Consider the following 24,751-nt stretch of genomic DNA (forward strand, 5'->3'; position numbering starts at 1 on the left):
TTCCTGGCTGAGAGGCAGCAGTTATTTTGAAGAACTTTCTGAAGATTTCAGGTGCTCAGCATCACACAGTCCCTGTAATCTTACAAGTTCCTTCTCTGTCCATGAGAACAAATGCTGGGCCGTGGGCACACGCTGCACAGAGGGCTCAGCTCATGCAACACTCTGTGAAGAGGAAGCTGACCTGCTGGGAGAGGCTGCTCAAAGCTGGCTTTATGTTCTAGTCTTCCGGAATGGGTTGGCGAAACAAAGCTTTCCCTGCTGATCCCAGGAGCTATTCATTGTACACAAAGTGCTGTGTGCGTGCTGCTGGGACGAGCTGTGTCAGAGCATTAAGTGTAAACACAGCTGTGCAAGGCTACCAACAGCTAGCTGTTCCTTGCATTCAAGTGGAGCTGAAACCCCGCTCTAACCACCAGCTGAGCGGGTAAGAGCCCGCGGCAGGGGCCGAAAGCCAAAAGAAGGACCCTAAAAGCAGATCCCAAGCGCCGAGCTCCCCGGGCTGTGCGGCTCGGGCCCCAGCCCGGCCGAGCTCCCGCTCGGGGCCGCGGGGAGGCGGCGCCGGGGGCGGCCGGAGCGGGGCGGGTGGGCCGGAGGGAGGCGCCGGCTGCCATGTAAGCGGCCGCCAGGGGCTGAGGCGGGCGGGGAGCGGAGCCGAGCCCCGTCCCCGTCCCGTCCCCGTCCCCGTCCCCGTCCCCGTCCCCGTCCCCGTCCCCGTCCCCGTCCCGTCCCGCCGGGGCATGGGCGCGGAGCGGGGCGGGCGGCGCGGCGCGGAGCTGCCGCGGGGCGCTGAGCGCCCGTGGGGGCGGCCGGCGGGGGGGCCCCGTCCCGCGTCCTTCGCCATGCTGGTGAAGAAGAAGAAGTTCAAGTTCCGCGTGGAGCTGGAGCTGGACGAGCTCTCCTCCGTGCCCTTCGTCAACGGCATCCTCTTCTGCAAGGTGCGGCTGCTGGACGGCGGCAGCTTCAGCGGGGAGTCCTCCCGGTAGGTGCCCCTGCCCCGGCTCCCCCGGCGGGGCCCCGCTGGCGGCCGGGGCGGGCTGGGGCCTCGCTGCGCTTCGGTTTGGGGATCCCTGCGTGGAGAAGTAACCGAGCACATTGTGGAAAAGCGCTGTCTGCGTTCCTGTACGTGTTCAGAGCTTTATGCTGTACTGACCCGGTGTTTAACGCTGCAGTGCAAACCTAGGTGTCCTTTCTTCTTCTTCACGCCCCAGCAGCCCGGCTGTCAGCTGCAGCGGCCGCACCTGCTGGGTGTGACGGCCCAGTGCCTACCAGTGGCTTCGTGTGCAGGTGTCGGGCAGGGAAGGGTGTGCTGTGCTGCACGGGGCTCTGCTGCGGGGAGAGGACGCTGCACGGCTTATTGTGGTACTCTAATGTTGTTACTAGAAGGACTTACTGAAAAATGCCTCATGGAATGCCGGGAGCAGACAGAAATCAGTAACAAATCTATGCCTATTCGGTTATTTTCTTATTAAAATAGATGCTGCTATTATAGAGCTCACTGAAGTATCTGCTTTTGATTTTGCAAATGAAATTAAAGAGAATAAAGAGCACCAAAACAGAACTGAAAACTCCTTATTTAACCATTCTAATATACTTGCATGTACAGTCAAACATTAATCTTTTCTCTGTATGGTTGGAGGGTCTTCAACTCCGTTCTCATTTCATGTCTATTTTCCTTCTCATTTTTCTTCCAAGCAACTTCATCATGGGTGTAACAGATGATGACAGGCATGAGTTCAGGCACTGATGTGCCATTACTGTCCTAATGCAGCCCTTACTGCTTTGGAGTCACTTTCACAGGCTGACGTGTATTTGCTGGGTAGTCTCTTTCAAAGAAGTTGATTTTAGATTAGCTGATGTGAGCAATGTGTATGATATGTGTCTCTAGGAAGTGTCAGTGGAAGCATGACAGCACAGTTCTGCTGCTGCTGAAATACTATCCTGGACTCAGGCTTTACCATCCTTCTATTTTTCTTGGGGTATGGTTTCAAAATAAGAACAGCAGAGAAACTTGCTGGTGTATCAAAATCCCTGTGAGTGTAACTGGTCTATTCCTGCTGGACTGAAAAGCGTTGAGGTATGTTTATAGAAAGGTATAGCATTCCTCTGCAGTGATCCTTCAATGCCAGTTTAGGGAGTGCCTTTGCTCTTGGCTTAAGAATTAACAGATGGATTTTCACAGTGGTGATTCAGCAATGGTCTGAATAAATAAGGATGAAATTAAGTTAACAAATGTGGCATCATTTCAAAACTTGTCAGTTACAAACTTTTTTTTTTTTTTTTTAAATTGCCGTCATCTTCTGCATGCGTTTATTCTAGTGTGAACTGGTGGTCATTTTCTGAAAGTAGAGCTCTTTGAAGTGTCATAAAAAGCTTGAAAAACTTGATTGTATTTCAGAACATATACAATACTTTAAGATGGGTATGTATAATACATGAAAAAACTGACCATGTCTCCTTAATAGCTTTATCTTTGTTACTGATCAAGGTCTAGTATACTATAGCTTTTAAGGGAGAAGTTACTGTTCTCCAGTTAGTACTGATAAAAACACCAGGGCAGAAGTTACACCCGTGAATATTTTGAACAGAAAAGAACAGTGTTCTAAGATACAGACTTGGAGGAATACTATGCATATTCCTTAAGGCTAGTACAATGCAGACAAATGTACTGGAATCATAGGCTGTCTGTAATTGACCTAAATAGACTGAAGAAATAATTGATAAGCCTCCTAGGGTAGGTAACTGCTCATAGGCTGAATTATTTCACCACCAGCAAAAGAGAAGATGTTGGTATGAGGAACTCAAAGACTTTAGGAAAGTAAACCATCTTATTTCTTAAGAGGGTGCTTTCAACACTGTACTGTACACATTTAGGCTACACTGGTTGTAAGCCTGATAGTTACATTTTTTGCTTGAATTTCCCTACCACCACCCCCTGGCATGTAATACAAGCAATGGATTTTTGTGTTCTTACACTTGCAGTCTTCAGTTTGGTCATGTTCCACTTGCCTCTCAGTTCTGCTTGCTGGTATTTTAGACTGCTGATGCTTCTCTCTTCATTGTTACAATACAGCATTCAACACAACCAAAACTAAGAAGCTGATTATGATCTGTATCTGTGTGACAAGCATAATTGATAGAGATGAGGGGGGAGGGGGGCTGAGAACTAGCTTTTTTCATCAAAACATTTTATTCTGCAGCAAATTCCAGAGAAGTTTGCATACAACAAGCTTTTGAGTTCTGAGAGGCACTCACAGAGCTCTTGCATTACTTGCATGAATATGTTCTTATTCCTAACAGATACTGAAAAGAATAAGTAACTTTGTTGTGTAGAATTTGATTTATCTTCCAGATAATAGGTGTTTCTTATTTCTAGTGATGCTTACCTGCTTCCTTCTCAACTGACTAAAACTACATTTGCTTTTATGACTCTGATAAGCACATCTTCTGCCTCACTGGACTCTTCACATTGCTTTCTAGTCATCATTTCCCTTCTTGCTGCTATTGCGTTTGAACGGGAGAACTTCTCCTGATAGTAAGACAGCTTAAACAGTTTTCTGTTCTTAAATAAAAGTAGTTGTTAGTATGACCTACCTGTTACATGGAACTGCTGTCCCTCCCACTCTCATCTTCCTGCACTATGTATGATTTCTGTTTGCAGTCCTCAGACTTGGTAGTGGGCAGTGGTACTTCTAATAGTTCTGCAGCTGCAACCTGATTTGACAATAGAGAAAACAGAACAAAGTTTTCAATAGCTGTAAGGCAAGAAAATGGTAGGAAAAAAAAATCCTGCCTAGCAGTTTTGTAGTTGCTCTTTTACATGGATTTTCAGGAATATGAAAAGTTTGTCTCGGTTGCAAACAGGCTGCTAGTGAGAAGCTTTCAGGCCATCACTCTCTGTCAGGGGAGATAAGGTAAGAAGAGACCTTATGGGGAAAAAGGTAAGAAGAAGTAGTTTTGTACACAAATTACAGGATACTTTTTTAAGTGTATTTTTTTCACATCTGTTAATGAATGAAGAGGTACAATAAAATGGGTTTAGATGATTTAGAGAATGTGCTTGAGGAAGGTTGCATGATGTGAAAGGACTGGCATGGATATGCCAGACAGAGCTGAAGGAGCAGCAAACAAGGCTGAAACATTAATGTCATTGTTCATTGGGAGAGGGAGAAGAATAACGATATGGAAACAAGAGGGATGAAAAAATCAAGTTCCTGAAACAGAAGGGCAGGAATTCAAAGTAGTATTACAAAGAAAATAAAATCAGATTTGAGGAGGGATGTCTCTGGTCCATAGTAGCACAGAATAAAATGTTTGCATTGATTACATTTTGCATGGAATTAATTGGTTAATACAGATGGAAATGGATCATCCCTGTGAGACAACTTACTGTGAATACTGGTAAGAGATACAGCACCAGCTAACTTCTCAGGAAAAGGTTCCTGGAAATGGGTTTATGACAGACATCTATTAAAAGTGCTTGTTTATTAAAAAAAGCAAAACATGTCCCTTGGTTTATGCAGGAGATTTTTTTCGCCAGCACAGGACACAGAGTACATTTTGCTGTGTTATGTTGCTGTCGTAAACTTGCTATTTGCAAGCACTATAATGCTTGATTGCCTTTGTATTTCAAGGACTATTTCTGTTACTTAGTGGAATAAATTAGGATGGAGGGGACTGCTAGAGATCGTGTAGTCCAACAGGACTAAGCTCAGATCAGGAATCTCAGCGTTGTCCAGTTGACTTCATGCGACCTGCAAGAATGGAGATAGGTTTTTGTAACCAACCTGCACCTTGGGCTCACCACTCTTACTGCCCCTTGTCCTTTCTCTGCTCCCCACTGAGAAACGTCTTGCTTCATCTTCTAACTCAGTAGGGATGGCTGAAGACAGCAATTAAATCGGTTTCCATCTTTTCTTGAGATTGTAAAAATCCAGTTCTCCCAGTTTATCCTCCAGCTTCAGCCCTGTTGCTCTGACTCCAGATCCTCATCTCACACCCCCAGGACTTGCCTCAGTTTATCATGTCTTTCACTCGAGGATCCCAAACTGGATTCAGTGCTACAGATAAAGCTTTGCAAATGTTCAGCAGACGGAACAGTCACTTCCTTTGAACTGCTGGCTACAGTCTCACTAGTACAGCTGGCCCTTCACTTCACCAGTTCTCTTAGGTCTCTGCATTTGCTTGTAACCAGCAGTTTTTCATAAGTAAAAATTAGCCGAGAGCAGCTCTGCTTTGATGTCACGGTCAGTGTATACACATTTTATAGGGAATACCTAATGTGAAATACTGCTAGTTAAATCTTTAACCTGGTTACTGTGAGTAAAAACGTGAAAAAGAAAGTGGTTAGTTTTGCTTGCAATAACAGCAAAATAACTGGAGAGTAGTGCACTGTAAACAAGTGGAGCTCTTCCTGCAGAGCTTACTGTTCGCTGATTTGCTTCGTGCTGAAATTTGTGAAACAGTAAGGAAACGTTGAAGCTCTGTTTGTAAATGACTGGTTTTGTTTGTTTTTGCAGTGCTTAGGAAAAAATGTTTGTGTTGGAGAGAATGCATCTTGTATGACTCAGGCATGGAGGAAACAGAATACTAAAGTAAATCTGTTTTCCTGAATATAGGAAATAAATTGGATTTGGAATGTGCATGGGCAGCACGTAGTCAACACTTGTTATGTATTAGATGCGTAGAATGCATTTGAATAAAATTGGTCCTGGCGTAGTTGTGATAGATCTTTTTCATTTCCTTTATAATACCTCTGTGATTTCCATATTTGTCTGTTTGCATTTGCTTTTACTTCCATTATCAAATTAATGGAAAAGCTTTTAGTTTAATTTGAAAGTAAAGGATTTCTCTGTTGCATGATCTTGTTTACATTTTTGTGTATACAGTAGAGACATTAAATGAAAAATCATGAGTAAACCCCATTGTGTGACACCACAGCTGCATGGATCTAAACCAAACAAGAAGAGAGAACTGTACAGTAATTTTTTTGAAGGATCTTAACCATATGATGTTTTGCTTGAAAGCTGGCTAATTAGAAACAGACATTTGATTGCTCCAGGAGTCAGCTGCATAGGTACCTCCATTTTTTCCTCAACAGTGAGACTTCACTAATTCGAAATAGAAGTGAATTAGGGGGAAGATCGTGCAAGCAGGATGTCAGCATTCCTCTTTTGCATGCCAAACCACTGTGTGTTCCTTTATACAAGTGAGAGCTGTATCCAACAATACCTTCCTAATGCTGCAGGTAGCCTAGGAGAGATCAAGTCTTACAGTAACATACCTGAACCCCCGAGGGCACTGGAAGTGTGGCTGATAAAACTGTTAAGATTACAGGCTAATGCCTTCTTCATTCCTGCCTCAGAAAAATGGGATGACCTTCTGTAAGTGCTTCGGCATTCTGCAGAAGAAACGTGTGTTTATATATATTTTCTAGACGTGCATATATACAAATATGATATTATTTACATTTTAAAAGACCTACATCAAAACAGGAAACTTTCTATGTGTAAATGATTACCCAGTCTGGGAGGATATATCTGAAAAGACTGGGTGAGGAACTCGTGGCATGCCTATGTCCTTGGACCTGTAAATGACTAAGCTTAGTATGCATGCTGAAGTTGACTATCAAGGCCCTGAAAGACCACCAGTAGAAACAGATGTGCATAGGTCAGGGATATTTACATACTTTAACAAGGTCTGGGAAATAGCGTGGCTATGTTAGTTACTTCTTGGAAATCAAATGAATGTGTTTTGATTGTATATAACCCTTGTAGCTTGAACAATTTGACATGCATACTAGGTGGCGTGATCCTCTGTGTGTCCAGTGCTGCAATTAAAGAATGTTTGCCTTCTAAAACTCCAAATTGAGTCTTGGAGATTTTCTTTGACTGACTTTTATGGTAACATAAGCACTATCAGGAATCAAGCTGATCAAGTCCATATATATATATAGACCTTGTTAGTGAGCCTCTGTCGTGTCCAGCCAGAGAGGGGAGTGGAACAAGGCCATTGGTGCTGTCTGTGTCTGGGATTTGTGGCTGGCTGTGTATCTGTGGTGTTTTCGTGTACGTACTGGGAACACGTCTTCAGTCTCACTGCTGGTGGGACCTGGGATGTGGAGCTGCAGCAGCCTTGATCCAGCGTAATATATTTTCTCCTGAAAGAAGCAAGCAAAACTTAGGTAGTATTGGAAAAAATTACACTAATTCAGAGAGAACTCTTCTAAAGGCATTTTATTCACTATACTTTAGCCTGTCAATGTCCAGTCTCAAAAAATTTTTGAAAGTCTAAAGCAAACATTTGCACAAAATCACCAGCTTTAAAAAATAGTAATAATAAGTAAAAATAATATCCCTATTTACCTTGTGGACTGAAAAAGATATTTTTTCAAAGTATTTAGAGTGAGGGTTTAGATAACTTACATTTTGTACAAAAGCTGTAAGATGTCTAAGCAACCCTTCCATTCCTTAATATAAAGAAGACTACCTACTTGGTTCTGAAAGTATTTTTTGAAAGTTTCATATAAAATTTGCCTAATATATAGACTGAATGGCACCTTGAAACTAAAAACAAATGCCCCCAATTTTTTTATTCCCTTGGTGACCAATAATTCTAAAGTAATTGTGCTAGAAAAATAATCCGTTTAACACGATCATCTGCATATGGCTAAATGTTATAACTAGCTGTCTAGAATAATTAAAATAAAAACTTGAATAAACAAGTTTCTAATTAATGGAACATGATATTTTCCTAAATGTCCTAAAGAGTTTTAGCTTATTTATTTCTAAGCCTTTCCTCCTTAAGCTTTTCCATTTGGCAAAAAGGAATTTTTCACATGACACTTAAGGTCTTTAGAAGTGATTTATTTTTGCATTTGTGGCTATTTGCTGAAACAAGCTGTTATTCAGATCCTTTATCCATGTGGGAATGAACAAACAATATGGTGATTATAAATGTTTCTTAAAAAATAAAAAAGCCCTAATCTTTAACAAGTGATAGGCTGAGATGATGATTGGATTAGGAATTGTTGCTTCTCTTATGTTGGTTGCTGTGTTGAGCTTTCTCTTTTGTGGATGAGAAGAGAAAATAGAAGACTTCTGTTCGTTATTCTAAATGGGAATTGTGTACAGCACATAAAATACATAGGGGAAAGACCTTGTCTACAGCTGAAAACAGGCATTTGAAATTTAGTCAAGGTGAAAATGACCCTCTGAAGAGAAAAACAGTTAGTTAAACTGATGGTTAGCTTAAACTATACTTTAGAATCAATTTATCTTATAATATCTGTCTATTTTGCGTTCTTCTTGGCTAGGTCTTACTAACAGTGTTTGTTCTTAAACTACAGCCTAGTACATATTTGAATGCGTCTTAGTAACCAAGATGCATTTTGATTCATAAAACAACTGCTTTTGCTTTGCATGTGGTAAAGTGACTAAGAGGCTCATAGGAAACTGACTCATAACGGAAAGCTTTCTCCAGCCTGCCCCATAACATAGGCACGGTTGCCAAGAAGTTATGTCGGTTCATTTCCATAGTAACCAATCAATAAAACTATTTATTTTCTAAAGGCCTTGCACAGGAACTAAGATTCTCAGAAATGTAGATGATAATGTTCTGAATATTTTACTGATTTCCTTTCAGCATAAAGGGATTAACTTGTTGGTGCTTTTATTCACACAAAAAATACCTTTATTAAAATGTGACAATTTTTTTCATTGTTTAATTAAATAAGAACAATTCACTTTTTTTGTTGTTGTTTCTGCACATTGTAGATATTTCAAATATCTTGGAATGACACTGATGACCATGTCCTTACTTGTATGATGAGCAGATGCTAGGGGAAGTCATTTTCTGACCTTTCTGGGTGACAGTGAGAGACTCAGCAGAAGTCTGCATTTCTTCTATTTACAAAAAAGACACTTGACTTTTCTCTCCAGATATTATTGGATGCATAGTAATGTATAAGTGCAGGTTCCCTGTGGCCACAGCTGACATGCCTTGATCTGAGACTAGAGGTAGAATGGAGGAAGAAGTGAGGTCAAAGGATTGGCAAGAGTTCTTGCAAGCTCAATACAAGTTTGTACAACTGCATGTCTTACAGTATTAAATAGATATTTCTGCTAGGATTTACTTTCAGGAATTCTTTGAGGTGCAGCACAACTGACAGCTACAAAAATCACTTATTTTAAGGAACACCGTTTTCAGTTATGCTCTTAATGTAGAGGTTTTTAAATACAGTGTTGTGCTTAATCCAAGATTCTTACTCTGTGATGAAACAACACAAAATCTGATTCTGGGATTTTGTGTCTGTGCATTTGTTTCCGTGGGGGTGGAATACTACCAGTGTGCCAAAATATCATGTTTTTTTGTAAAAGAAGTCTTGACAAACCATATTACTTAGTTCACCTTCCCACGCAGTCTTTTTAGCCTAATGAATTCCCAAAAGTTTGGCTAATTACCATCAGGGTTAAGGACATGACCACGTCTATTGTCTTTTAGTATCAGTGGAGGCCTGTTGCTTCTAGTGCTTGCATGAGGACATTAGTATTGTTTCACATGAGTTTCTTAAATTCTAGAATGTACTGATAGTACTGTTCACAGAAGGACTGGAGTACTACAATGAATTTAGTGACTTAATATCTCTTCTCTATTTGAAGTAAAATATTGTAGCTAGGCAGCTCAAGAAAAAAGGCATTTCACCTTTTTCCCTGCTTATAGTACAACTGCTTTGTACAACCAGGACAGATATGGTGGTATTTTTAAGAGACAAAGGCCTTTAATTTTTTTTAATGTTTAGGACAAGATCAAAATATTACTCAGAAAAAAATAGCTTCAAGAAAAATAGCAATAAATTCTAGAGATTTCATTTGTAAATTACTTTGAGTAAGGCTGGACCACTGTGATCGGCAGAAAAGCAGATCATTCTCAGGAGTTGTGTTGTCTGGAGAGCACAGTGCATGAAACCTAAATATGCACATCCCAGATACCCACACATGTGCACAGCTGTATCCTGCCTGACAGTGGACATCTAGCTGGCTGTTTGCTTTACCTGAGAGATGAGCAACTGTCACCGAAGTGCTACGATAGCAATTAAACCTTTCTAAGTGTAATGAATGTTAACAATTATCACACATCCCTTAAAGGTTGTATTTGACTTGGCTCGTTCTTTGCTTGAGCCTGTTTCCAATAGAGGATGTAGTAGCTATGTGTAATTTGCCTTTTTTGAATTCTGCTTCTATTCTGGATTTAAATAACTCATATACTGGCAGGTTGGTTTTTTCTTCTCCCGTAGCACAGGGAAAGTTACAAGAGGAAACAATGGAAAAAAGGTAGATTGTGGTATGTAGAACGTGTTCCTCTTAGGTCACATGCTAGAACGTGACTCAGTGTTGCATCATTTGAATCCGTTAGTCTGTTGTGGTAATTAAACTGACTCATTTTAGACAGGGTAGTTTGTTCCTACCTTAGCAAGTCATTGTGGATGTGAGCGCTGCAGCTGGCAGTGTCCCCAGCACAGCACAGAGGAGCCGTGTGATTCACTGTTTCTCCATAGGTGATAAACTCTGACTCCAGCCTATGGGGAACCAAAGAATTCTTCTGTGCTAAAGATGTCAGACTGGGTCTTCAATAATCAAGTGCTGTAGGAAGTTAACATAAAACACAGGAATATGTGCATTAGAAAAAAAAAAAAGTAAAAAAAGGACAGATTTGCTTTAATATGTGAAGACTGTACTTGAATGACTAGAGTGGTAGAAGAAATTATCAGAGATTCTCCACACTCCTAAGGTCTGTGTTTAGAAACATAGGACTAGAAAAGAACTTTTTGATCACTGAGGCAGGTTCCCCAGAATCACAGTCCTTACATCATGTAATTGGCAAACTGGCCAACCTTTTCTTTACATACTGTAGATGACTTTGCTTCTATTTCTGTTATTGGAAAGCTGTTCTAGAAATGTCCTCTCTGGTTTGAGACCTTGTAATTTTCAGTTTTAAATGTGTTTGATTATGCCTTATTTTGGCCCCAGCCACTTCTCATTTAGCTTAAAAAGTTAGCTGGTGCTTACTGTGTTTGAATCACTTACCATATTTTTTTTTCTTTTTTTTAATTTATTTTTTTTTCCTGATAAGATAGAGAAGTTTTCTAGCTATTCTCCCTGCATGTGTTTATTTTGGAGTCTATTTGTTCTCAACTGGAGTTACCCTAATAGAAAAATGTGTGCCACTTGAGGCTTATATAATAACATTAATATAGCTGAAAGCATCCAGTGATTGCTTTTTTCTTAGCTAAGTCATTTTGCTGGCTTGTAATTCTCTTATGATGAACAAAGTCATTCAGATATTAGTCATCTTACTTTGCTCTCAAAAGACAAATACCCAGAATGTAGTTGAAATTATTCTATGCCTTGAGTGCATGACTTTGTATCTGATTATTGTACATCATCTCCTCTGAACTGATGCAGGCCTCAAATTTATCTAGTTCTGCCTGTACTGAAATGTGATTTTTCCAAGATGGTATCCCTGAGCACATTCCAAAACTCAGCAGCTTGTACGAGAGTGCCTGGGAGCTAATGTTCAGGAAGAAAGACTTCACACTCTCTGGAGGCAAAATGGAGAAATGACAATCTCAGTCATTTGCAAAAACACATGGCTGTTCTTTTTTTTTCCCCCTCTAGGTTTAATACTGTGTTCAGGTTATGAAGCAGTTAATAGTCTTGCTACAGAAAGAGAAGAGTGAAGGATGGCTATTCAGGCTTTGAACCAGACTTTGCTTGAAGTGGCCACTTCACAAACAGAAGTGATTGTTTTTAAGCTATCCTATTGCATTTTATGGTCCTGAGTGCATATACAACTGGTATTAAGTTTATCTTCCCTATTTGCAGGGAGGTAGTACAGGCAAACTGTGTCCGCTGGAAGAAAAAGTTCCTATTTATGTGTAAAATCAGTGCCAGTGCCACAACAGGAATTCTGGATACTTGCATCTGCAGGGTGTCTGTACGGAAGGTAAGTAGCATTTTTTCCCTCTTCCGCTCTTCCCCTGCTCTTTCATCACTTGTTTTGATTGTATTTTTAGTCAGATGATGAATTTCATAAAATCCATTTTAGATGCAACCATGTCAGGTATTCTAAAAACATTTACATAGGAATCCTATTTATTACATTATCCTGACTAATTGATGAGTTTTTACATTCTTATTGAAAATAAGTTATTCCAGTAGGACAGGTAGGGAATCACTCATCGGCCTTCATAAAGTTAGCCCTTGATAGGTACTGCTGGTATGCACGAGTAAACTTAGAAGCCTTGAACTGTGCTAAGTATCAGAATTTTGTATGAAGCACTTCCTGCCCCTGGGGCTAGACTTTACAGCAGGCAAATGCTGGCCTGGAATCAGGCACTCGCCTTTCCCCTAGTCCCCTCTTTCTACAAGATGACAGTCTCCTGCTGGCCTGCACTGATTAATACGAAGTTTCAAATGACCATGGTATAACCTAGCAAATGTGTGCTGAGCTATTTTAAAATGAAGATTATTATTTGCTTTTCTTTAAAAAAAAAAAAAAAAAAAAAAAAAGTTGCTATCTTTAATGGATGGCTTGCATAATTACTAGTATGTTTGTTTGTTTTTTTCCCCTAGGAGTTAAAAGGAGGAAAGGCATATGCAAAGGTAAATTTAATGTATTTATGCCCTTTTAAACTAATTGCAGAATAGTACTGCTCTAACACCCATGATTTCGTTAGGTACATTATAGTGACACAGTGTTGTATGTGCTTTTGATCATGGTGTTTAGTAAGTTTAATATTATTATACAATATTCTACCCCTGGAATGTTTTTTTCTTTCAATTTAATGTACAGAAAGGGTTGATGAAAGTAAATCCTTTTGCATATATTTACCTTTAAAAATATATATTTTTTTTCCTGCCTTGAGACTGTAATTTATAACTGAAGATAGAGCTATGCAGAATTTGATGCTCTGCATTTCTTTTCTGCTTTTTGCCTTGGGCCTCTTTCTTCAATGGGCATCATCTTACATTTGAGAGAAGCTAGTGTTGAGTGGCACTCAACACTGTGCATGTAACAAGTGCCTGCAGTTAGTACTGATTACTACTAACTTGTCATTTTCTCTTAATAGCTGGGCTTTGCAGATCTAAATCTAGCAGAGTTTGCTGGATCAGGAAATACCACTCGTCGCTGTTTACTAGAAGGTTATGATACCAAAAATACAAGACAGGATAACTCCATTCTCAAGGTAATTTTTCTTTTCTCAAACTAATAAAGCAGAAAACAAGTGTTATGATTAAACATTTAATGAGATTTAAAACTATTAAAACATATTTTGTATTTAAAATGTATAAAAATCTTATTATTAATTATTATTATGTAATTATTAATTACATATAAAAAACTTATTTCAGCACGTATGTGCTGAACGTCTTTCTAGAGGGAAAATATTTAAAGGTGCAAATATTGGCTTTGCTTTCAGAGAATCATTAAAATCCATATAGTCAACAATAGAGTTTGTCCTACTCTTGGATATAGAGCCGGATAGCTGTAAAACAAAAGCGCCCAAAAGGTATTTCTACTCTGACAGGAACTGAGAAAGGGAACAATGATGTATAGTAAAAAAGTAAATACAGTCATATAAACGTAGCAATTATATCTTTAAGAATGGGCAAATTCCTGTGCAGCTCTCCTGCAAGTAACTCTCTTAATTGGTTTATTTATGTGTAAGCCAGCTTTATCACCTCCATGAATCCTGGAACGTGTAACAGTTGTTAAGAACTGTTGAAAGAAACCCATCCCACTGTTCTCCCTCATTAGTCCAATGAGATTAAAAAATGAAGTAAGCTGCATTTCATAAAACTGAAATTAATTACAGAATGTTGCAAGCAAATTAAAAAATTAAAAATTGTCCTGCTAAAACACTAGGATGAATTCCTCATACCATTGAGTATACTGTCTAAGCATTTATTTTCTGGTTTCTTTAAGATAGTCATTGACTTTGTTCAGAAAACTTAAAACTAATGGCTTTGTCCCAGCCAACAAGCCTTCTCAATGCATTATTGTCCTATGGTATTATTTACATTTTGTGGGTTTATTCTATCTCTGATGTTTGCATGCACATTTAATGTGTGCTAAACACTATTATCAAGCAAAGAACACACGTCAGCATCCACCGTTTCAAACCAAATTCTGTTTGCTTATGAATCTTTTGGTTTCACGGGAAAAATAAGAGACAGGAAATCTATCTAGCTATCAATAATTTTAGGATTCTTCTTGATCTGCAGATCTTTTAGAGAATCCTTTAAGTGCATTAATGTTAGTCTACATGCTCTTTTTTTTTTTTTTTTTGCAAGTGTTTGCATGTGTGCTAAGAAAAAGAAGCATTTTTTGCAGAAGTGTTTATTTGCATATATGATGCTTTTTTACTTTACTTAAATATAAGATTTGTGGCAAATCTAACTTAGTGACATGACCATGTATCACCAACTAATTCAATTTTTTTCTGTGTTTTGTGTTCTTGATGTGTAGGTTTTGATCAACATGCAGCTAATGTCTGGAGACCCATGTTTTAAAATGTAAGTTTATAAAAAGCTGTTGGATAGTATTTTGGTCATGCATAAGTGTCTCAGTCCATGTTCAGAATTACAGTTGTATTTTGCATACGTGAGTATCTCCAATCTGACAACAGTATTTTATAAAAAAGGATAGTAGCTGAATAATGGCTAACATGGCAAAAACACCAGAATTCTCACAGTTCTCCTTGCAGTTTAATACTCAGTATGTTTTCAAGCAAAGGTACATCTTCAATAATAATAATAAAAATAAAGAAACTCTTATGGGAAGTCACGCATACAGCAACCCTACATGAACATAGCCATGACCTAGTTATCTTGACCAATAGGAAATGAAGGACTCTACATGGCCTCTGTATTGTAAGAGATGTTTTACAAGAACCTGAAAGACATTCATTCTAAGGAGAGAATTGGAAAAATATATAGAATGCTTTCATGAATGCAGTGTCAAAAAATTCCTCAATACTTGCTAAGATACTTACTGCCATTGCTTTTCCCTAACTTAGGAAGTTGATAATCTTCCGTCTCGTAAAACTGGTAAGCTGTCTTGATGTGCTTTTCAGTTTAATGCCAGTCTTTCCTAATTACATATAACAGAAGATGGCAATTGTGTCTATAACAGGTTTAAAACAACTTGGTTGTATTTTACTTGTTACAGATATTTGGGGGACGGGTTAATGAAATAATTCCTTCAAAATAAATTTGATTTTTTAAGTCCTACTTTAACTCGAATTTTTCTTCAGTTCTTTTCATTGACTGCTATGTTGTTATACTGAAACTAGGAGATGGAATCAAAATGGAATCAATTAAGTTGTGGAACTTCTCGCTACTACATTTCATGAATACTAAAACTCTAAGTTCAAGAAAGAACTAAGAGAAATTCCTGAATGAAAAATTGTGAGCTATTAAATATAAAATATCACACATGGCTCAGAAAATACCTAAACTACAGATGAGATATTGGAAGAATAATAAGGAGGTGAATTACTTAATAGGATGTGCCCCCTATTCTCTCAGTACCTGTTTGCTGCTGACAGAAACAGGATGTTTCAGTTATGAACAGTTCTGAGACAACATGCTTGTTTTCTTACTAGCACTTTCAAAAACAATCTAAGACAGTTTGAAGTATTATATATAACATGAAAAGATCAGCTTAAGGAAAAGAAAAGCAATCTGGAAAAAATTGCTAGCTTCACCCTTACATCAGTTTGATCTTTTTCAGCAGGTTCTCAACTTTAATATATACTTCCAAACCTTATACTGGATCAAAAATACCTACTAAAGAAATGGTTAGTGCTTACTAACTCTGTACAGATGCACTTTTACTTCAGCAGGACTTAGTTTTTGTTCAAAATACTCTTATAAACTGAATTTGAACTCATCTTTTACATGATGAATATAGGCAATCAGAGTCCCTCTGAATAATAAAACAGAGTGGGATACCAGTCTCATGCAGCTATATTACGTAGCAATAAATATATACTGAAATCTTAAGTTTAAAAAAAATAAAACAAAAAACTGCAGCTCCAAGAAAAGCAGCACTGAACTTATTTTGAGGCAGAAATATGAAGTAACGTCTCAGCAGTTTTGAGATGTATCCTGGTGTAATTAAGACAATTGAAAACTTTTCTATACCAACTACAGACTTCACATTACTGCTGTGGCTGTATCCTTACCACGGTTTCTGAAGGGATCTGAGAATGTGGCCTGCACCAGTAACGCTCAGATGATTCGCTGTAGGAACTCTTTGATATCCGCTTGCACCACAAAGGTTTCTTTCCCCTCTTCTTCTAACCTTTTAAAAAGAAGAGTAGAACAGTGTGAAATCTTGTCCTGTGCTCACTGGACAACTAGTAAGATGGTACTATCTCGATATGTTTGAGCAGGCAAAGGTTTTCTGTTTTGCTGGTTATTGAGTACCTCCTCATTTACTTTGAGTGAGACCTATTAACAAATATCTCACTCGTACACATAAACAAGTTTCTCAAAGCCAATTAACTAATAATTGGTCTTGTATGCTCATGAAACAATGAGTTTCTGTGCAGGTACTCATATAGTTGAACTTAGTAACTAAATAGTTTTCTGCAACCCCAGGATAAACTCTGATTGAAATTATTCAGTCTTGGCATTTTCTTCCAAACTGATGATATAACCATTTCCCAGAGCACAAACTTTCAACACAAACAGAACAAATAATTTATCCAACACAGATGTTCTTCGTAGAAGGAAAAATAAGCCTTAAAACAGTTGCACGATCTGGAAGCAGCTACATATTTTATGAAGCAGTCAAGAAGGCTTGCCATTTGATCTGGGGTGACATCCCTTCAAGCATTCAATTCTTGCTTTCAAAAGTATATTAGGCTTTTAAGTCACACAAGCTTTTTATTTCCAGAAGTGCTTTTTCTGTCTTTCTCTCTTAATTTCAAACTTAACATAAGAGGAGACATACTACTGTATAGAAAGACAGCAGCTAATTTATGGAATATCCAATGTAAAAATGTCAACAAATACCCATTTGTATGCAGAGCAAGAGTCTGGATCTCAAGGTCAAAATAACAAAGCATTAAAAAAACACAGGCAATGTCTTGAAATGCATTTTAGTTGTATTTGGCTGCTTGCAAGTGCGGGTTACTTTTCCCAAAATACAAACTTGAAAGGCTTATTCTTTTTAATAAAATACCTCTTTGGGTGTTGGTATAAATTGAAGCAAGCACTTAAGCTGTATGAAAAGCTTTTTAGTAGTGATCCAAATTTAAATTATGTGGTATGTGATTTTTTTTTTTCTTTTTAATTCACTGGAGGTGGAAGTTAGAGGGGAACATGTGGAGCTAGTAACAGAGGCCCCTCTGCTAGGAGGGGAGGGCTGTCAGCCCAGAGTCTGCTTGTATACTGCAACAGGGATGAATCAGCCAGGAGTACATCACAGTGCACAAGCCAAGTAGGAGAACTGTAGTTGTATGTTTGGTTGCTTTTTTTTTTATTTACCATCTTGTCATGTATTCCATAAAGTATTGAGGTACATACATTCTTTACACATAAATGATCCTGCAATTCACACTTGGAAAAAAAAAAAAAGAAAAAAAAAAAACCTTCAAAATTAACACATATCACTACCAATTATCAAAAGGCTTATCAATAAAAGAAAAACTCTTCCACAGACCCCCAGAAGCCTGAAGGACTGAGCAGAGGGATTCTATAAAATGTCGTGAAGCTGAATAGCTAAAGTTTTTTGTTTTTTTTTAAAGGGGGCTAGACAGCATGTTCTCATAAAAAGGTTATGAGATGACTAACTTGAAGCACAGTACAAATTACATCTATTTACTTGAAAAAAAATATGCTGATCAGTTTGGAGGAATCAGCAAAACCAGAGCAAATTCTAACCACCTTTTTCTCTTACAGGCCTCCTTCCACAGCAACGTCTATAGTAATTGCTGGAGAATCAGAATCTTTGCATGAAGACAGGAAAGGCAGAGAAAACTTACTAGTACATCTGGGTATCGGAGGTATAAAATAATGTTCTTAACTTCTCAATTCTTTTTTAACTGGCTTCATAGCTTCAAGGAGACTTCTCATCTTAAATACTTCTCATCTTAAAGGGATGTTGTCAGTTGTCTCACAAAGGGACCTTCTTTGGTTTATTTGCTCAGATACCCTCTCTTAAATAACAGCAGTAGAATCCCTCTTTTTTTACTTCTGTAACAGTTTATTTAACAGAAAGAGAGAAAATGGGCTTGATGGCCTGTCTTCTTTGTAATATTTAATATCATTTATTTTCTGTGTGACACGTTTCTTGATTTGCTTTGGATTTGTGTTTCAACAGTACATTTAATTTGGCCCTTGATTTTCAATTTATGAATCAGGTCTTTAAGGATACACCTACCCCCAAATTTTGAACAGTGAAAGCTTTATACATTTTTAAAAATTGAAGTCGTTTATCTGAAATTATGTATGTAAACAATATGAAAAAATGATTACTATGAAAATACTGTATTATGGGTTGATTTTTTTAAAAACAAGTTTGAGGCCCATATACAGATTATTAATTTCCACCCTAAACACAGCTTAATTCATCTTAACCACAGTTGTTTTATGTACTTTATTAGAAAACACTTCACATGCTATTCTGTTATGAAAAGCATGGCAATCTCTTCAGTGTCCCCAGTACAGACAAATCTAGAACTGTACTTAGACAATAGTTTAACTCAACGCTACTCTCAATTTTATTGGGGCAGAACCATATTCCTACATTCCTAATGGATTTTTCTTTTAAGAGAATGAATATTCCTTAACATGCGCAGTATTTTTGAGCAGTTGCATCTTTGACGAGGTTCATAGAAAAACAGTGTGAAATCACTAAATCCCTCTGGGAAATCTGACATTGGAGTCTACTCAAGACTATGGGCAAAGTGATAATAAGGTTGGCTTTAGGACCTTTCTGACTTGCATGTTTTGCAGATCTTTCATCAAAGAGTGCCTCAGTCCCAGACGAACTTGGTGCATGCGGACATTCCAGAACATCAAGCTATGCAAGTCAGCAGTCAAAACTGTCAGGTAGCTGTTACCCATTTCTTTATGAATTGTTGCATTATATTAGCTTCCATGCTTTTAGACTGTAGACAATAACTATACCTCTATGTTTAAAAAAAAAAAAAAAAAGGTGTGAACTTGAAACCTTTTCCTAGGAGTTTCAGGTATGGGAAGGGTTGGGGGGAAAAGTAACATTTTCTCCTCTTAAAAGAATGATGGTACATAATCTGTTCAAATGTGAGGCAAACTTTTCTTTGAGTTTTGCTGAGTTTCCTTTGAGTTTTACTTTTACATGTATGAAAATAAATGGAGACTCAGCTCTGAAAGTTTAAGAGGAAGTAATGACACCAAGTTATTGTGATTGTTAGGAAACTAAGTTATTCAGAAGAAAAAGAAAACAGCACATGCTAGAATACAAAAACCAAAATGGATCATCTACTCGGTATACGCATATATACTCAGAAGGCTTTTGAAGTTCCTTGTCAAGAAGACAAAACACCAATTCTGCTTTGTAAAAGACTGTTGATGACCATGGCTGTCAGCAGCATACCTAATCTAGCTCTCCTGTGTTCTCCCAACAGGCTACAGCACATCTCACTCTAGGTCATCTAGTATGTCTGAACTGTGCCACAGGAGAAACACCTCAGAGGGCAGTACCTCAACAGGAATTGGAAGTATTCTAGGGCCCTGTGAAGAGATGGATCCAAAAGTAACTGAAACCAACATTGATACATCTATTAAAGATGCATCATCAGAAAAACTTTGCAGGTATGCTCAACTTGAAAGCCTTACCTAGGAGAAGCAAAACTGAATTTACTATATCACTTCTAAGACCTCTAAATATATTTCTTTTTGCAGACATCCTGTAAAACAAGACTCTGTGGAGTCACAGCTGAAGAGGGTTGATGCTACCAGAGTTGATGCTGATGATGTAGTTGAAAAAATACTCCAGAGTCAAGACTTCAGTTTAGACTCAAGTGCAGAAGGTATGGAGAGAAATAAGGAAGCTTAGGGAAAGTTGATGCACATTAAAGGCCTTAAGAAAACTGACTCTCTTCATAGTCCCTGTTGCTTGTAATTGTAAGACTGTGCATATGCTTGATCCTGTTTCGCAGAAGTTGAAAGGACCCTTGTTGCATGACTCCAGTAACTTCCCCAGTCAATTGTTTTTCTCAAAAAGATAACAGCAGGGACAAACCTACAGGGAAGTTAGGTTCTCCAACCTCTAACCTGCAAAGGATCAGTTACCAAATTGGTAGATTTAAAATGTCAGTTTTAGAAATTAAGCTAACAAATGAATTGTCTTGCTTTCTAGAGGAAGGCTTAAGATTATTTGTGGGCCCTGGTGGAAGCACTTCTTTTGGAAGCCATCATCTACCTAACAGGTATGTAGCCTGAATGACTGATCAGTGACTAACACTAAACAGAAATGTATCTTCCACAGCAATTATTCTGTATCTACATTCGTGATCTTTTCATCTTTCTATTCTTTATCATTCAAATGGCACCAAAAGAACTAGATTGTCAGGCTGTAAACCAGAACACAAAGGTTCGTTCTAAAATCAAACTGATATGCCAGCTGAAAACGCTGTAACTTTTGGAGGTCGTGAAGTCTTAGTTCCAAAGTTCTCAGTTAGGAGTAATGTTTCAAACTTAACTTCTTTAACTTCTATTTTAATTCAACTCATCTGATTTCTTTTAAACGTTTTCAGAGTTGGATCTGGAGCATATGAGCAGGTGGTGATAAAACGCTAGACTAGAATGACTTGAACAGAAACGGAGAACGTGGAACTCTGGCATTGATACTTTTCTTCAAGTTCACTCTCTTGCAAGAGCTGTGAAAGCAAAGATGAACTCAGTGTGAACTTCTTTTGGAAAAGTAATGGAATGCCTCGTGCTCATATAGCTAAACATTGCCTTGATACCATAGAAGATAAAGCTTTGTATACGTTGTGAAAGCACTTGGACAGGTTTTGAAAGCTGTATTTGATGTTAGTGAAATACTTTTCAAGTTATTCCCTAACTTTTTAGAAACATGATTAAGTGGATCCTATTTTAGTATTCCACAGCAGAGGTCACATGGGGTCATGTGCTCCACGTCTTCTTTTCTAAAGAAGTTCCAGAAAGCCTTAAACAGATCTGAAGAAACCAATTAGCCTCGATTTTGACTGTACCTGTCATTGAAGTCTTAAAGAAGCTAACTCCTTCTATCCAGTCAAAAGTTAGTACCAGGTGAAGGTTATGGCTTCCACAGAACAAGCCAAATATATTTTCATCATAACCAAAACCTTCTCATAAGGTTGCATTAGTGGAGGTGAAATGTACATGCATTAAAAAAGACTCAATAGATCTAAACCAGCCCATAATAGGTTGTGTTACTTGAAGTCTAGAGGCTTACATATATCAAATAAGATGGTTTTGTACAAGTAACAAAAGAAGCAGGATACCACATGAAAATGTGGCACAGTAGTGTATTATCAAGAAAGCTGGCTGTGTCCCTAAGGATTGCTAACTCTGGAGTTCAAATGCTTCTTCCAACAGAAACTTGCTTCAGTAATGCACAAGCCCTAAGATTCAGAGGGATGGTACTGTTTACAAACCTTATCAATAGTTTACTACCACTTTGAACTTTTTCTTGTAGCTTAACTCTTCCCAGTTAGTGTTCTGCTTGCGTTTTGAAGGTGCCTTGAAGGATAGGGGAGGTACAGGGATATTAAAATATTTACTAAACAACTTAAGCTTTAAAACTAGGTAAACATCTAAACTGCTACCAGTATAACTTATTAAGAGAAGCACTTTATTGTAGACATATTCTGCACTCTGAAAAGGAATTAACGTGCAACAAATTTGTCTTTTGATGTTGAACACTTACTCCTTCGCTATCTGTCCACTGTTACGTTGAGGTCAATGTACTGTATTTAAATTTGCACAAATAGCCATCTGCCTGCCAGACAGAAAAGATGAAAGATCTCTTAAAATTTTCATTGAGAATTATGAAAGAATCCATCTTTCAAGTAATGTGCTAGTGACACGTTTCGAATTTAGGCTTGGATCTGCTGTATTTTTAACTGCAAATTGCATGTGACCTGTATTTTGTTACACTTGATTGTATTGTTAATCAGTAAGGCTTAGATTAAATACAAATAAAAATTGCATGGCCATTGTAGAAAGCTTTAAATTCTTCGCAAATTGATGTTTGACATTCTTTTACTGAAGTATAAGTAAGCCTTATTTGTTTTCCATAAATCCAGAGTAGTTATTAAACTCTTATTTGTTAAGGAAATTATTTCCTACAGAAATTTCTTAAGGAAATTTCAGAGTTTGAAGCATGAGTAGTGTTACTAAGTATGAATTGTTCCTCAGTTACGGTACTTCAACACTTATTTCCTACTGTAAATCATAATCTCTAAGCATTTTAATGGGTAAAAAGAATTAATGCAAAGATTCTGTTTTAGCTGCTGTTAATAGAAATGTGGTATTATCTATCCATTTCTTCACAGGAATTTTAAACAGAAAACAAATAACTATTAGTATAGTATCTATCAGAGCATAAGTTTCCTTTTATATACCTACTTTGTATAAAAAATATCCTACTGCAAGCCAAAAGTGCATGAAATTTGAATTATGTTGCTTTCAGTACTCCTGGACACTGCTAGACTTTTTGACAAATCTGTTAAAACCAGTAGTAGTTAGATGGTAGTTTACTTAAGTTTACTAGGAAAAATAGGCATAGTAAGAAGAAATGTAAAAAAGTGTTGTACAGCTGCTTACGTAATTCTTAAGGAAATTTCCATAGCCTAGATTTGTATTCTGTGTTAAAAGACACAGGTAACTGCCATAGATTAGGTATTTTGTTTACTAGAAACTGCTGTTTCTTGACCGAGAAGATCTTTTAAGTAGGAAAGAAGTTTACATGGAAATCAAGCTTTAAATAAAGCTGTGTTGTACCATTTTATTGTTCACACTTCAAGCTAAAACTCTTTATGTAGTGATTCTGTAATTGTGCATATTTTAAGTGGAACATAACCTTCATACTTGGATATTTTTTGTAAACTGTGTTGTAAGAATATTGAACACATGTTGTGAACTGTTTGGGATATGTTTTTAAACTGTATTTAATGTAAATGTTTCAGACGCAATAAACTCATGTTGCAAGGAAAATGTGCTATTTACACATGGTTATTGTTTAAACTGGAAGGAAAAAAATGAAAGTAACGCTGTGCACCACTGTTTCAAACACATACGTAGTATATCAAGACCCAATCATTATTGTAGTATGGGAAACAATTTTAAACAAAAAAAATTAGATACAAAGCACCAGAACTACCCGTGCTATCCCTCAACACTATAGATGCTATCACTGAACACATGGGTGCATTTTATGGACCTTCTGACATGAGCTAACAACACAGAGGAAAAGATTAACATGGAAGAAAAATGACTTTATAAAATTCTTTCTAATGTAAGTAGTTCTGCCTTCTCCCCAGCCAGCTGCTCATTCGTGCCTGCTCTCCTCTCCTACCTGTTGGACCAGTCCAAGTGTCTGCAACAGCTTAGTGCAATTCCCTGTATCACCTCAGAGCAGGATCTGCCAACAAGAAGGGGAGAGACAGATGTTCTCAATACATTTCTTAACATTTCTGTGGGGCAGGTTATTTTCACTGTTGCTTACCTATTAGAAACTAATAATCATTAAGTTACATTCCTTCCACCTTTTTTTTTTTTTAAATGAAGGAATCCATAAGCAAGATATCAAAGAAAGCTTTGCCTAAATTCAGAGTTGTACACACTGCTCTTCCAACAGCTACAACTGATCACACGGTTGTAAACATGGCCCTCATTTTGGGGGTTTGTTTTTTTAACTGCCTTCTCTTATGATCTGCTAATGTTTCCCCAGTATCTTCACTTAAATATACAGTAGTGCCACTGCATTAGATTTTGGAAAGTTCCCAGCAAATTGCTTGCATACATTACTGCATAAAATGTGGTCGATTTGTATATCAGGAAGGAAACGCAAAAGACTTTTGCATAAGAACTCTTCTGTCATTTCAGATGCCTGTGTTCCTTCAACTCAATTTAAAGGGAAAAACAGGAACGTCCTTAAACCTAACCCTGAGTTACACATAACCTAACTGAATGATCCAAACCTCATTTATCAATATAATGGTAATGGGCGTGAAATAGAGCCTAATAACTTGGAAGCCCACCTGTGCTGGGACTGACACAGATCAGAAGTTTATTAGCTGTGAAAACTACTTGAGAAAGGTTTGGGAAAATAGACACTTAGGTGCCTCCAGGCTCTCAGGTTTAGGCTCTGTTGAGCCCTTCTGGCCAAAATCAATCCTTATTAACTTGCTAAATAGTTCCTTTCTTTACATTCAGGATACTCCACTCTAATTTTTACCATCTTGGCTTTTTTTTTTTTTTTTTTTTTTTTTTGTGTGCGCTTTCTCCACTTCCCTGCTTTGGTTTTGATGCCACAATGCATTGAACACATCTTCTGGGTGTGAGCTTATTCTACTTTTAAGATTTCGCAACAGTAAATTTGGGCTTCTGATGTTCTTAATTCACTTTGGCACTAATTATACACAAAATTGCTAAAGTAACTCAAAAGGCTTTCACTGAGATTTTCTTCTGCCAAATCAGTAGCAATT

At 37.8% G+C, this 24,751-nt stretch overlaps 1 protein-coding gene across 1 annotated transcript; it reads left to right on the top strand.

The window, feature by feature from the left end:
* The first annotated feature begins 667 nt into the window (after positions 1-667).
* On the top strand, positions 668-23,252 carry EEIG2 (EEIG family member 2). Its single transcript, XM_082766440.1, has 11 exons — positions 668-979; positions 11,880-12,000; positions 12,630-12,659; positions 13,127-13,243; positions 14,527-14,573; positions 17,970-18,073; positions 19,026-19,121; positions 19,679-19,865; positions 19,956-20,083; positions 20,413-20,482; positions 20,810-23,252. The coding sequence occupies exons 1-11, from the start codon at positions 738-740 to the stop codon at positions 20,850-20,852; spliced, it is 1,185 nt and encodes a 394-aa protein (XP_082622566.1). The 5' UTR covers positions 668-737; the 3' UTR covers positions 20,853-23,252.
* Positions 23,253-24,751: the final 1,499 nt, after the last annotated feature.

The sequence above is a fragment of the Aythya marila genome (genome assembly GCF_965140915.1).
Source record: "Aythya marila genome assembly, chromosome: 8".
In the NCBI taxonomy this organism is placed as follows: domain Eukaryota; kingdom Metazoa; phylum Chordata; class Aves; order Anseriformes; family Anatidae; genus Aythya; species Aythya marila.